Raw genomic sequence first — 13,544 nt, 5'->3', positions numbered from 1 at the left:
CTAAGAGTCACAGTTACCTAGTTCAAATTCCTCTGCTAGAGCCAAATAACAGCTCAGTATTGTTTTGACATCTAAGATATGTAGATACCTCTACTGCAGCTACATCAGTTATTATGGTCAAACTTCTTTTTGTATAGATAGAATCGCTGTCTTTATTGTTGTGGAAAGGGTGTCAGTCCCTAGTAGACTCCACAACATGGGACTCTGAAGAAGAGCAAGTTAAGTCGATTTATTTTGAACCTCTTCAAAGCAGCAAAGTACATATTAATTGAGGGATATGCCAATCCTTTATGTGCTACCTCTAACAGTGATACCAACAGATTTTTTTAAAGATATTGTCTGCCAGTGTAAGTTAAAAGCTCAGCTTAATTCCTTGCACAGCATGTGCTTGGTGTAGGCTACCTCGTTTCCCCAGAGTATGTTTGGGCATTCAGGGGCCAAAAACTGACCAAACCCGAGAAGCTATGCTGCCAAATTCAGGCAGTTCAGATTAGGATGGCAGGTAAAGGCATTCTGTCTGACAAGTAGATGTTTCTCTTGTAAGTATCTTTAATGGCACAGTTTTTAGTTTCAATACATTTATGGGTCCTGCATGTGGAGCTTGGACCACTTTCCCTGATCTTTTAAATTCATGAAGAGGATGGGGTGCATCCATGAAGAATTATCTGTAATTATGGTCATCTCGGAAAGGGTGTGCTGGAAGCTCTTACCCCTCTTTAACTACTTGTTTTTTACACACATTTTGTAACTGGCTCAATTAAGCCAATCGAGCGAGGAGCCTCGTATCTAGTTGCCTTTTGGCTCTAGATATATGAATGCTACCATCATGCCATGTTATTTCTACCCTCCTTGTCAGATCTGGAGCAGATTGTGCTTCATCTTCAACAGTTAACCACTTGTACAAGGGATTTGTACTGGCACTCTATGTGGGACCACAGAAACTTTAATAATTGTCTTGACTACAATAAGGTTTCCTTTGTGCCATTTTATTGTTCAGTGCATTACACCAATGTTGCTGCGTTTGGTTCCTTTTCATCAGACGCACATGGTCATGGCAATCGCAATCTTTCATTGTTCTTATCTTTTCAATGACAATCTATTTTCTGAGGCGGATCTAACCCTAGAATGGCATGTTGGTGAAGTACCACTGCACTTTGTGTTTAAAGTCCTAGATTTTCACGTATGACTTGATATAGCAATACGATCATTTCAATTTGCTGTCCACTAACATCACATCCTTAGTGCTACCTTTATGTCATTGTTGAGGAAGATTTAAATTGCTGTGCCAAATGTGTTGTCTCCCAATACTTTTTTTTCAGGAAGGTGTACACTGAAATCCCATTTCATTCCAGCGGCCTCTGTATTGTTTGGGCAATAACACAGAACTCGCAACACTTTCCAGTGACAATAGCGGTTTTTTTTCATAGCTGCAGTGCTTGTACAGTTTTTATTTGCTGTGGAGTTGATGAGGACAACTAGTTGCAGATGTACTATTTGAGAAGTTGGCTCTTTTAGCTTGCAAGCCTAGACAGTCAAACGGTTGATTTACACTACTGGTCTGACTTTTAACAAAGGAAAGAAGTACCTTGCTGTAGAGGAAGTCCAATTTCGGTGTCTTGTTTCAGTTTTAAGGTGTCTACTGAGGATCTTCTCTCTTCAGAGAGCTCATTTGCTGAGGTTTCGCAGGTACTTGATACTTTCTGAATGAGGTCTTCCTGTGTCACTATATCTTCTTTATATTGCAGTAAGCGATAGATTGTAGACTCTGTCATCTTAAGAATGTTGAGATGGTGGCTACCTCAAGTTGGTGTTTTCATCTGGTTTCTTTTTTGTGTTTTAAACACATTTTATTGGCATTTAAGTATCGGCAATACCTTCATATTACATTTACATTCACATAACAGACTTGACATTCCCAGCTTGCATTCGTTGTTTACCCATCTATGGTCTGCTTTTTTTAAACAAACCTATTTCTTGTTATATTTCAGATATCTTATCTTGTTTCTTAGGCTACTGACAGTCAAAGAGATTGGCTCTCCTTGAAGGTACTTTCTAAAGATAGAGTTTGGGAGGTCTTTAGTTTCTCCTTGGTTAACAGCTTCTCTCCAGCAACATTTGCACTACTGATCTACTCAGACTAAAATGTTCATGTTCTTCTACTAGCAACAACTAATTGATTTTGAGGCCAGAGGCACCGAAAACAGTGAAGGGCTACATTTGAAGCCAGTAGTGCTGAAACAGGATTGGCTTGTTTCAAGGTCAAAAGCAGAGCCCTGGTGCTTTGTCTGTATCTGGCACTCCTGAGGTAGCGCAATCTTCACAACTGTGTTACCTCTTGACAGTTTATGGCTTGGGACCACCTTCCCAAAGCACCCTTTCTTTAAGACAAAGTTTTAGAAATTGGACGAGTATTTCTCTTGATCCATGTTTGATTCAATCTTGGTAGTTCAAGATCCCTAGTGCAAGGGCCTCTCTGGAGGCAGGAAATCAACAACCATGGAGGGCAAGCCCAAAGTTAGTGTCCATATAGATAAAACACATTTTAAATGACAGCCAGTGTCAGCTGCATGACACTTCATTGTAGTAAGGTGAAAGATAAAAAGTGTCCTCCACCAACAGAATTAGATTACTGGCCTCTTGAAATTCACAAAAGTAATAAACATGATCATAAAGCTGTTCCATTCATATTCCAGAGGGAAAAAAGGCAACACTCCAGGGAGCTGTTGATTCCTGGATGGAATGAAGTCAAATTACTGAAATGCACTTGGGAAACTGACTAGTTTTTTTTAAAGTGTTGTCACGATAATTCAAAGTATGTAACTAGCAGGTTTATGTGCAAAATACTGAATTCAAAAATTACTAGAACCTTTAACGCCCACAAAATCAATATTGCTTTGATTAGTGAAAAGTCTTCACAAAGTATATGTTATATACACAACATTGAACTAGCGCCAAGATTTTGTTTTAGTAGGGGCCTAGAGCATTGGTTAGCAAGGGCCAGATCCATGTAATATTTTAAGGATTACAGGTAACTATGTAAATGACTTCAATTTACAATCACTGTATTTAAATTAACTGCATTCAGATTTACTGGAAATATGTCATATTTGGCCTTCAAAGATCAACATTCTACAACTCTGCAGTGGAACTAAATGTTCTTCCTTCAAAAGAAATTTGCAAAGCTTTTGACTAACTGTCTTACACAGATAATTATTTGTTGTTTTCTGACACAACTAGCATTTTTCATAAAACTGGATGGGAACATTTTAAAATAAACGTACTTTTTTCACAAACACCTAAAAAAAAAAACAGGAAGTGTGGTCTGCTGTTTTTAATTCTATATGAACAGTTACCATGATTTTGTGATCTGTACAATCACAAAATGATTGACGTCTCCCCTTTCTATAAAACTGGAGGCAGGATTGAACATTGTCCTGTTACACATTTACCCAGTGACTCTTGGGATGAGGCCAGCATTAAACAGTAATCAACATTAATTATTAGTCAGGTTTCATGGCCGATTGGTGGAAATGGGTAGCTTTAAAAAACAAAAAACAACTTCCCTCATCTGCCACAAAGCAAAACAACGTGTTGAGAAATAATGATATCTTCGTTCTTAGCCTTTAAAACCAGTAGAATAGGTAACCTGGTCTAGTAGAAAGGAAGAAAAAAAAAAAAGAAAAATCAAGAAAGTGTCAGTTTGGGGGTGCTACAGAATGTGAGTTAGACGCCTGATGCAGAAAAAAGTACAACACCACTACAAGGCTTTTTAAAACACAAGATAGAAGTTTTCAGACTGAGTTCCCAAGGAACCCAATGCACCACTGAGCCACAACGAGAAAAAGTAAGATTTGCAATATGTCCCCCAGAGGAAAGTGGGGTACTGCCGAGAATCCTGACCCTGGTGCAGTGTCATGTTTGTAGAAATTTAATTTTTCAGTTCAGTTAGAGCATGTATCTTTTTTCTGTTACCATTTTTGCAATGCACTGAAATACAAAAAGAACGGCACTTAAAATCTTCGTACCTGAAAGCAACAGACAGTATGGAAGGTTTGCTAAGAAAAGAGCTATCATTTTTGACTCATTGGGCTATCACGACCACGCAGAGAAATGTTGCAACTTTCAAACTGAAAACATACCATCGATCCTGAAAAGAGACTTCAGATTTGCTAATGAGATTACAACAGCTGACCTAAGTAGGGCACGCCCTCTCTAATACAAACACAAGAGACGCACAAAGCAGTGTCTCTATGCCCATGTGTGGTTAATGGGAGGAAAAGAATGCGGATACTCATAGTGGCAAGTTCCTACTATTTGACAGCTCATTTTAGGATCACTAATCCCAAGATGTATTCAAAGTAGTTTTTTGGGAAATAAAATATATTCTTTTAATTTCTGTCCCTTCTCTTTCTCAAAAAGGAGAGAGTAATTTAGGTCTTAACCGAAAAGAAAGCCAATACCTACCTCAAAGCCAAGTCTTAGTAAATGTGCAGAAGAGGAAACAGCGCTGGCTTATCAGACTGGCAGATTGTCAGTGTAAGTCTCACTACATTCTAGGATTAGCGGAGAAGCTCCGTTTTTCCCATTATTACTTAAGGAGCACATGTACATGTGACAGACCAAGAAAGATTACACTATGAAAGACTAATGTCAACGTCTATCACTTCTGGAAAAAAGGGGAGCCATGGACATCTCTATTGAGCCAGAAAACTTCAGTCCTAAAGAAGTCTTTTATGTAATGTCTGCTGCCACTGCAAGATTAATATATATCTTTTTTTTCAATTGGTGCGAAGATGCTAACAAACAATTCTGTGTATTTGATAGAGAAGTGAAAAGAACACTTCAAGATAACCACTGGATGGCAGGATAAAATGCAAGATGTGAATCTAGAACAGATTCATGCAAAAAAGGTGGGCACACGAGGTGGGGTCATACCGAAGCAAATAATTAACATTGTGGATAAGAGGTAATCGAATCTCTGGATTTAAATACTGATCAGTGACCTTTGTACATTTGTATCCATTTTTTTTTTTAATTTCCTTTAAATGTGAATAGTAGGGTTTTGTACCTTTGCACAGCACAATACAATGCTATTGAATAGGTTTTTTGTAGCACTCTAAGTTTCTAACCAATGCTCTTTTGGCCATTGTCCCATTTTAGCTCTTTTTGCACAGATAGGTGGCCCGGCTGTAACTCCAGACTCAAACACTCAGTAACTGAAAGGTAGGTGGTGAAAGTCTGATTCCTAAGAGGAGTGGACAGACAAGATCCATAAAATGGCAAAGTTATTGTCCTTCTCATAGACCTGGAGAGAGCTCGGGATCTTAGAGAACATCGTGTTGTTTTGGAGAGCGAGATACGACTAGGTACTAAATCATAGATGTAGCCACAGTTTGCAAAGCATATCTAGGAACACCGGGAGGTTGGAAGGCAAGGGTAGAATCACAGTTGGTAATGCAGGAAATATGTCCCTTAAGTACGAATACATCATGCAATGAAGTAGTGTAAAGAAGCATCGATATGGATATTACAAATTCCTCTCACATTTTATCCCTTTCCCACACACCTTCCTCCTGTCATCTGCTACAAAATTAAACATTCGCAATACAATGCTTTCGTAAGTGCCTTAAATGTAGGTCAGATGTAAACCAGAGTGGATCTAAGATCATCCCTACTGCTACCACCCTCACAAATGCATTTCAGCCTGGACAGGATTGTGTTGCCAGAACCAGATATGTGAATTTCATTTTTTGGCAGACTATGTCCAACCGAACTGGCCATTCAGTGGGCACTGATATCACCAAGAGTTTCCCAGTTCTGTGGACTGCAATCTGCAGAAACATTACATAAAACTCGTCATCCGTCCCAGCAATCCTGACGACAATAATGCCCTTTCTTCTTCTCAAACATTAAGAAAAGCTCTGAATCAGAACACAGCAAATAAGATGGTACAAGAAGAGGAGTTCCTCCCACGATGAGCCCACCTGAAACTTTTGCCAATGCAGCCTGCGCTCTTCCCCAAATTCCTCGAGATAATGAAGAATCATTTACAGGACATTCAACTAGAAAATGTCACTATTGAGGCTACCTTATAATCTTTAGGTCTCCTTTTCGGCTGTTGGTCAGGATTAAAATATTAATTTTTTGACCCTTTAGCACTGAATATTGTAAGATATGTTTAACCCCTTCTGTGCCACGCCCTTTCCCCCTCCTGTGCCGGGCGTTTTATTAGTGGGTGGGGTTCATGACGAGATAGTCTCGTCATGGGCACAGCGCGACCGTGCTCCATGACGAGACTATCTCGTCATGGGCACTGAAGAGGTTAATGCCTCAAACAGCAGTATTCACTGGCTAGATCAGCAAGTTGCTTGGATACAAACTACGAGAAAGGGGTGGGAAAGGAAGCTGTATGGGAGCTAGGTAGTGTCCAGGTGTAGTCTTGCAACGTTCAGGTCGACCTCAGGGTCCTGTACCAGCGTCTCCTGGGTCACATCCTGAGACTACAAAACCGTTTCTTTTAAACGAAACTGTGCGTAACTAAGAAGGCTTCAAGGGTTTGGAACTGTGTGTGTTTTGAATGAACCAGGCCAAATTTAGAGTCTACTTTCCATCTGCTCTACTTTGCTTCATTATTAGAAGCGCCATTGTTTCCCCGTTATCGTATCTGATGCTTGCCCTAGATATAGATCTTGCATAAACAAGTTTAGTGCATAGCCTTTCATTCTAGCATTTAATGCTTTCACTAATGGGTAAACACGTTGATATCATGCATGTAACAGCCTCTATATATTCACAATGTACAGTTGAGTAACTGTTCTACTTGGAGATTAATTTATTTACCCATCTAACAAGCAGCAGAACCACACAGGGTTAGTTTAGCCACTAAAACCTTTCTGTCCCTCGGCCAGCACAAGCAGGTTCCAGGTGAGGCCACATTTACAACATCTGCAGCACTGCCAGCAGTACTCACAACAGCCCAGTTACTTTGTACAAGTATGTTCCATCACCCAACACACATGCCCACCCCAGAAAATATGTCTAGCTGCTTTTTGTCGAACTGGCCAATGCCAACCACCCTTGCAGGCTGGAATACCCACTGTCCCATGTTTGGCTATGCTGTCTTGCGTCCCTTTTTGACATTGCTACTAGAATCACCCACCTCAGTTGGGAATATTCTGGTCCTGGAATATGATGAACTAATACCGATAAACTTGAATGAAATATACAACTAATGTTCACATGGAAAACAGAAGCACAGTACAATTAACACCCCTGCAGGAAAAAAAATACGTTAAATTGTCGTGCGATACAACAATTTCATGGCAAGCAGAGTTCAATATTTCACACAAAAGTAAGACCTGAAGATCTAGAACTGGTACTTTTCTGGCAAAAATATATAACTGGAAACAAAAGTATTTTTAAATACCATTATCCTTATTTCAGAGGCTGAAGTTCATTGAGCAACCCTTGCCAGCGCAGGCAAAGGGGATGGATTTGTTGAAGTGGACTCCCCCTTACCCTACGAAGGGACTGGGCCAGGTAGATGCTGTTGGCAAGACATGTTGCATTGTGAAGGCTCCTCAAAGAAGCCCAAGTCTTATACCACAGGAAAGACCACATATAGCATGAAGAACCCAAGAAGTATTCCAAACCTGGACGCAAGGCCACCTTGTTGATTCTGCTCTGAAATGTATCACAGTACTTAACAGATGGTATTGCTTAAAGAGATGGGATTCTGGAGCTGGTTGGGGGAACTAGCATGATTTGGGGGAAATGTACGTGTTAAGATGCATGTAAGACTGTCAAGGGAAGGAACAGAATGTCTCATCAATCATGCTCGTAGGGCAGTGAAATTTGAAGAGCTGGGGACACAGTCATTGGTGAACAAGTATTGCACAGTCAACAAAAATGTATATAAAAAAGATGCATTGGTTCCAGTTAATTGAAACCACACATCTTAGTTCAGGATCCCAACGAAGAGTTCCAGTATAAAAACGCTCAGATTGGTACATAGATGGATGCCTTGCACTGATTCTATGTTGCAGCTCATGTCAAGAAATGGACAAATCTTCTCTTGATCCTTCAGCTGGATTAGGCCTCCACACAATGCACTTCTCAGTCTGTGAAGTTCCTCTTCTCTGCTGCTACACAGGTATTGTCTTCCACAGGTATTCAGCTGTAATACTATCATGAGAATTGTGCACTGGAAGACCCACTAAGCCTGCTAGAGTGAGGATCCAGGAAATGACCTTTAAAACAGGTAAATTCCTGAGATGGACTACAGGCGGGGAGAGAAGGGATATGTGAAGAGGAGTTCATTCCACTGGGTTAACCCATCAGTCGTAAACCTTAAGGTAGCTGTCCTCAGGGGCAAGGTTCTCCTTCCTGGGCCACAGGGGCATCAGCAAGTTCCACCGGCTGGTCCCCAGCTTAGTCACTAGGTTCAATATTGCTCAGAATTGCCCTTTCCAAAGCGCAGTGTTATTTCTTGCGGCTATTGAATCTTGGATCATTCTGAATTGCAACTCCTCCTGTACTTTGACCCAGAATGGCTCATTGTGGTGGTGGTGGTGGTAGAACATGCAGCTACCTGGCGTTTTGCAGCTCTTCTCTCAGCCAAGTTGGCAGCGTCTGGCCCATTTTGTAGAGCAGTTTTGAGAGCTCAATATTGTGATCCCGATAGTAGTCTTTCAGGAAGGATCTTGACTGCAGAGAGACAGCAAACAGAAAAATGTGGTTATGGTCATGGAGTTATTGATAACATTTCAGCAATAGAAGAAGAATTCAAGCTCCAGGATAACAAATAAATCGCTCGCTGTGGACACCTGTCATACTGTCCTGCTTGGTTTTTGTGAGTTTGTGCCATTAATGTGGAATCCTGGAGTTTGTAACTTTGAAAGCTCAGCATATGGTTGGGTGGAAGGGAAGAAACCAGTTACTTACCTGTAATTCTGATTTTGCAGATTGAAACTCTTCTAAATTCACATACTTTGCACAGTCCCAACAACTAGCGGTTGGGTCCCGAAGTGTTCCTTTTGTCTTCAAAATGTTAGTTTGTGGTTTGGGAGTAGACATGGGTGGAGCCCCTACATGACGTCAACCATAATACTACAATACGCGTGCACCATCTTAGAATTATTTGTTTCTTTTACCTTCCATGAACCCCCTCCTAAGTGGAAGCGTTAGAGTCGCATGTGAATCTAGAAGAGTTTCCAGCTGCAAGGAACAAGTTAGTTACCTTTTGTAATGCCTTATCTGGTAGAGATTATCTAGCCGCAAATTCCTTACCTTAGCATTATCCCCAGGCATCAGCCTGGATCCAGAAGTTTTCGTGAGCGGTACTCCTGCGTGCTGGCAGATGGTGTCATTCTGCTCCACATGGCACCGTCCACACTGGAAGTGGCATGGGCAGTGTCTTTATAGGTGTCACCTCAGCGAGCGGACGTCCGTTTCTTAGAGACTTTTCATGCCCGGAGCACGAACCCATGAAAAACACTGACCACTTGTATGTGAAACTACGGCCCTGAAAAGGGAGCAACCCTGTACCTAAAAATCTGCTTGCAGAGTGGGGAGGATGGGTAGGTCGGTATGGAATCTGCGGCTAGACAGTCTCTAACGGATAAAGCGAAACTGAAGGCAATTAACTTGTACATCTGATAAAGACTTCTAGCTGCAGACTCCTCACATTAGAGTAGATACCCAAGCAATAGCTCCCCGGAGGAGGGTCTGGGAACTTGATTTATACTAGAAGTACTGCAGGACTGAACAGACAAAGTGCCTGATGGACCTGTATGTTCAGGCAGTAGTGATTGGTGAACGTGTGCAGTGAAGCCCACATTGCAGCCTGACAGACGTCCTGACCGCCGCGTGTTAAGGCAGTGGTCACAGCCTTTGCTCTTGTGGAATGAGCATGCAAGTCCTCCAGGGGTTGCTACTTGGCCAGTGCGTAGCAGATCTTAATCCAGAGCACAATCCATCAGGAGATAGGTAATTTCTGCATGGCCTTTCCTTTCTTGGCTCCGACATCCCCAAACGAAGAGTTGATCATTCACATGGAATGGTTATGTTTGGTCACGATAATGCTTTATTTGGGTCCAGTTGGTGGAGTTTCTCCTCTTCCTTAGAGGGATGGGGTGGAGCATAAAAGTTAGGAATGGTGATAGACTGGCCTACATAGAACGGGCCCGACTACCTTCGGCAAGATGGAAGCTCGAGTCCAAAGACTACTTGGTCTGGGTAGAAGGGGATGCTCGGAGGCTGAGATGAAAGCGCCTGCAGTTCACAAATCCTCCATCAGATGTAATTGCCATCAGAACGGTCACCTTGATTGCAAGTAGCCTGTGGGGGCAGTTATGAAGTGGCTCAAAGAGAGCACACATAAGAAAAGTAAGAAACAAATTGAGGTCCCATTGAGGCATGCTGAAGAGAGCAGGAAGGAACATGTGCTGTAGACATTTAAGGAACCTATTTACAATAGGGGACTTGAAAAGTGAGGCTGATCTGGCAGCCGCAGAAAAATGAGATAACCCTTTATGTGCCCAGTGCAGAGCCCATGTTAGGCCAGGGTAAGGATAAAAAAAGAAATTGAGAAAGGGGTGCATATAAGGCGTCAACCTGTTTGTATGTACAACATGCAGAAACTTGCTCCCATGGCCGACGTTTACAGGTGGAGGGACGCTCAGCTGCCAAGACAACATAGCAGACTTGGGATGGAATGTCAAAAACGGTCAACTTTCCCCGTTCACAATCTCCACACATGAAGGCTGAGTGTTGACAGGTTTGGGTGGAGGAACCTCTCCTGCTGCTGTGATAGGATATCTTCCCAAAAAGGGCAGCCTGATCGGAGGACCGATCGACATGCTCAACAGCTCGGGATACCAGGCTCTGAGCCCAGTCTGGAGCCACACGGGTGCCTTGAGCACCACCGTTCCTGATGTTCTTAAGAACTCTGGGCAGGAGTGGTATTGGTTGAAAGGTGTACAGGAGGCCGGAAGTCCACTGGAAATGAAAAGTATCTCCGAGTGAGAGCTGCTTTGGAATTCCAGCATGCAAAACTGATGAGATTGCGCGTTCTTGGCGGTGGCAAACAGATCTAACTAAGGCCCTCCTCACTGCTGAAAGAAACCTTACATCTCCTCGCGCTGGAGGCGCAACTTAAAATCCGCTATGCATCTTCAGCTGAGTTTGTCCGCTCTGGCGTTCAGAGAGCCAGGTGTTGAACCACCAGGGAAATGCCTTGACGTGCCAGCCATGTAGGGACTCTTGACAGAGGGTCCAAGACCCCACCCACCCTGTTTTTAGCAGTACCCCATGACAGTAGTGTTGTCCATGAACACCTGCGCTAGCCTTCCCTTGATGGTGCGAAGAAAGGTTTTCATATGCCAACTGGATCGCTCGGCACTCCAACAGGTTCATGTAGAGCCTGGATTTTGCCAGAGACCGGAGTCCTCTGATCCCCCACATCTCTTAGATGGCCACCCCAGCTCAGGAGTGACGCGTCTGTCAGTATAGTCAGATCTGGTTTGGGAAGGGCAAAGGTCTGCAGTAGACCCAATCACAGTTCGGCAGCCACCACTGCAGGGCCCACTGAGAACTGGGCAATGTCAGATTCTACTGAGGCTGTGCCCACTGGAACTTCAGGCCCTACTGCAGAGCCGGCATATGCCAATAGTCACACGTTAGAAGCAGGAGGAAGGAGGCCATGAGGCCCTGCAGCCTCAGAGACAGTCTCACTGAAATCCAGGACAGTGAATTGAACATCGGTATATTAGCCTGAATATCCCGAACCCGCTGCTTGGGAGAATAAACCCAAAACTGCACGGTCTCCAGAATAGCCCCAATGAAAGGGAGCATCTGAGAAGGGATTAGGTGACACTTTGGCACGTGGACGGTGAACCCCAGCGAGTACAGGAGGTTCGCCATAGTCTGGAGGTGGGAGAAGACCACATGTGTCAAACCCACCTTCAATAGCCAGTTGTTGAGATAGGGGGAAGAGTGGCACCTTTGACCTCCGCCGATGAGCTGCAACCACTGCTGAGGTGTGCTGGTAAAGCCAAAGGGGAGCACGGTAAACAGAAAATGCAGTCTGTGGGCTTGAAGGAGGGGGACCCTCTCGAATGCTCCCTTGGCCAATAGAGCCGTCACTTCCTGGAGAGGTAAGGAGATATGGCCCTCCATCAGCTTGTTGGAAGTGGGTGGTATAGGTGGAGCGTGAGTCACAGAGGCGGGAGTAGTCCATTTGGACAATCTGGAGAACCCAGAGGTTGGATGTTATCGACCTCCAGTGGTGCAGGTAATGGTGCATCCTACCTCCCACTGAATGCCCATGATGGTAGGAGGGCAAACTACAGAGGCTTGGACGATGCAGGAGGTGGTGATGGGGTAAAGTGAGGGGTGAGAGGAGGATCAGGAAGGGGGTGGATTAGCCTGAACCTTGGCTACCTGACCGCTGAGGTCTGTGGGTACTGCATCCTTGGCCTTGTCTCCGAAGAAACAGGAGCCATTGAAGGGAATGTTCATGAGCGAGGCCTGGACATCCCCCAAAAAGCCAGTGGTTCTCAACTAGGAGTGGTGCCTAAGGGCAACTGCCGAGGAAACGTCTCTGCCCAGTGAGTCGCTCGTTTCCAGTTCACAGCACATGGCGAACTTAGCTGCGTCGCTCTAATCAGCGATAACTTGGGAGAGTATGGCTCGGGCCTCCTCCGAGACCACAGGCAGCACCTACGCAACTGAGTCCCGGAGTGAGTAGAGCATCGGATCAAAAGTATCTGTGCGGACTGCTGCAGAATTAAATGAACTAGCATCAGTGCAATGAGGTGGTGTCTATATTGGCAACATGCATGACACTTCCAGTACAGACGATGCCATCTGTGGGCAAGCAGGGGTACTGCTTATGAAAACCTTCCAGATCCAGTCTGACACCTGGGAATAATTCTAAGGTAAGCAATCCGCAGATAGAAGTCTCTGTCAGATACCATGATTACAGGTAATTAATTACATTTCTTTTGCACAATGAAATCTCTTCTAGATTCACATGTTTTGCACAGATTATGTAGTGGTATTACTTGTTTGGTGGTGGTGCAAAGTTGGAGTGGAGTCAGAAATGTTCTTCAGCAGAGTTTCAAGGTGTCTGCCTTGACTAGCCACACATCTAAGTATGGGTAGACATGTATGCCCTGCCTTCTGAGGTATGCAGTTACCACTGCCAGTGTCTTGGGAAACACTCTTTACTCTAACAGAAGGACCTCCCAATACAACTCTTATGTACTTTTTGCATGCAATAGGTATATGGAAGAAAACATCTTTGAAATCTACCAAACATTTGTCTCCCCTGACGTTTCTTTTCTTGAAGGATGCCTCTTTTAAATGAAGGTCCAAAGACTTGAAGGGCTCTTATTGCTTTAGCGGTCTTGTTCGCTTTCTTCCTCTTCATCTGGGCCAAAGAGCTGGTTTCCTGTGAGGAGTTCAATAATGATAGTGGGTTGTGCCTCAAGCTTAAAACAAGAGATGCGTAGTCACACGTCTTCTCATGACTGTCCCTGTAG

At 43.6% G+C, this 13,544-nt stretch overlaps 1 protein-coding gene across 1 annotated transcript in view; it reads right to left on the bottom strand.

The window, feature by feature from the left end:
- Nucleotides 1-6,808: 6,808 nt before the first annotated feature.
- The window catches only part of NDST1 (N-deacetylase and N-sulfotransferase 1), a 328,999-nt gene continuing 322,263 nt past the window's right edge, over nucleotides 6,809-13,544 (bottom strand). The window contains exon 15 of the mRNA XM_085617708.1: nucleotides 6,809-8,706. Within this exon, the coding sequence (XP_085473834.1) occupies nucleotides 8,587-8,706 (120 nt within the window). The 3' untranslated portion in view covers nucleotides 6,809-8,586. The remainder of the gene's footprint in view (nucleotides 8,707-13,544) is intronic.

The sequence above is a fragment of the Triturus cristatus genome, chromosome 7, assembly GCF_964204655.1.
Source record: "Triturus cristatus chromosome 7, aTriCri1.1, whole genome shotgun sequence".
Classification (NCBI taxonomy): domain Eukaryota; kingdom Metazoa; phylum Chordata; class Amphibia; order Caudata; family Salamandridae; genus Triturus; species Triturus cristatus.
This window is presented reverse-complemented; position numbering and strand designations above follow the sequence as displayed.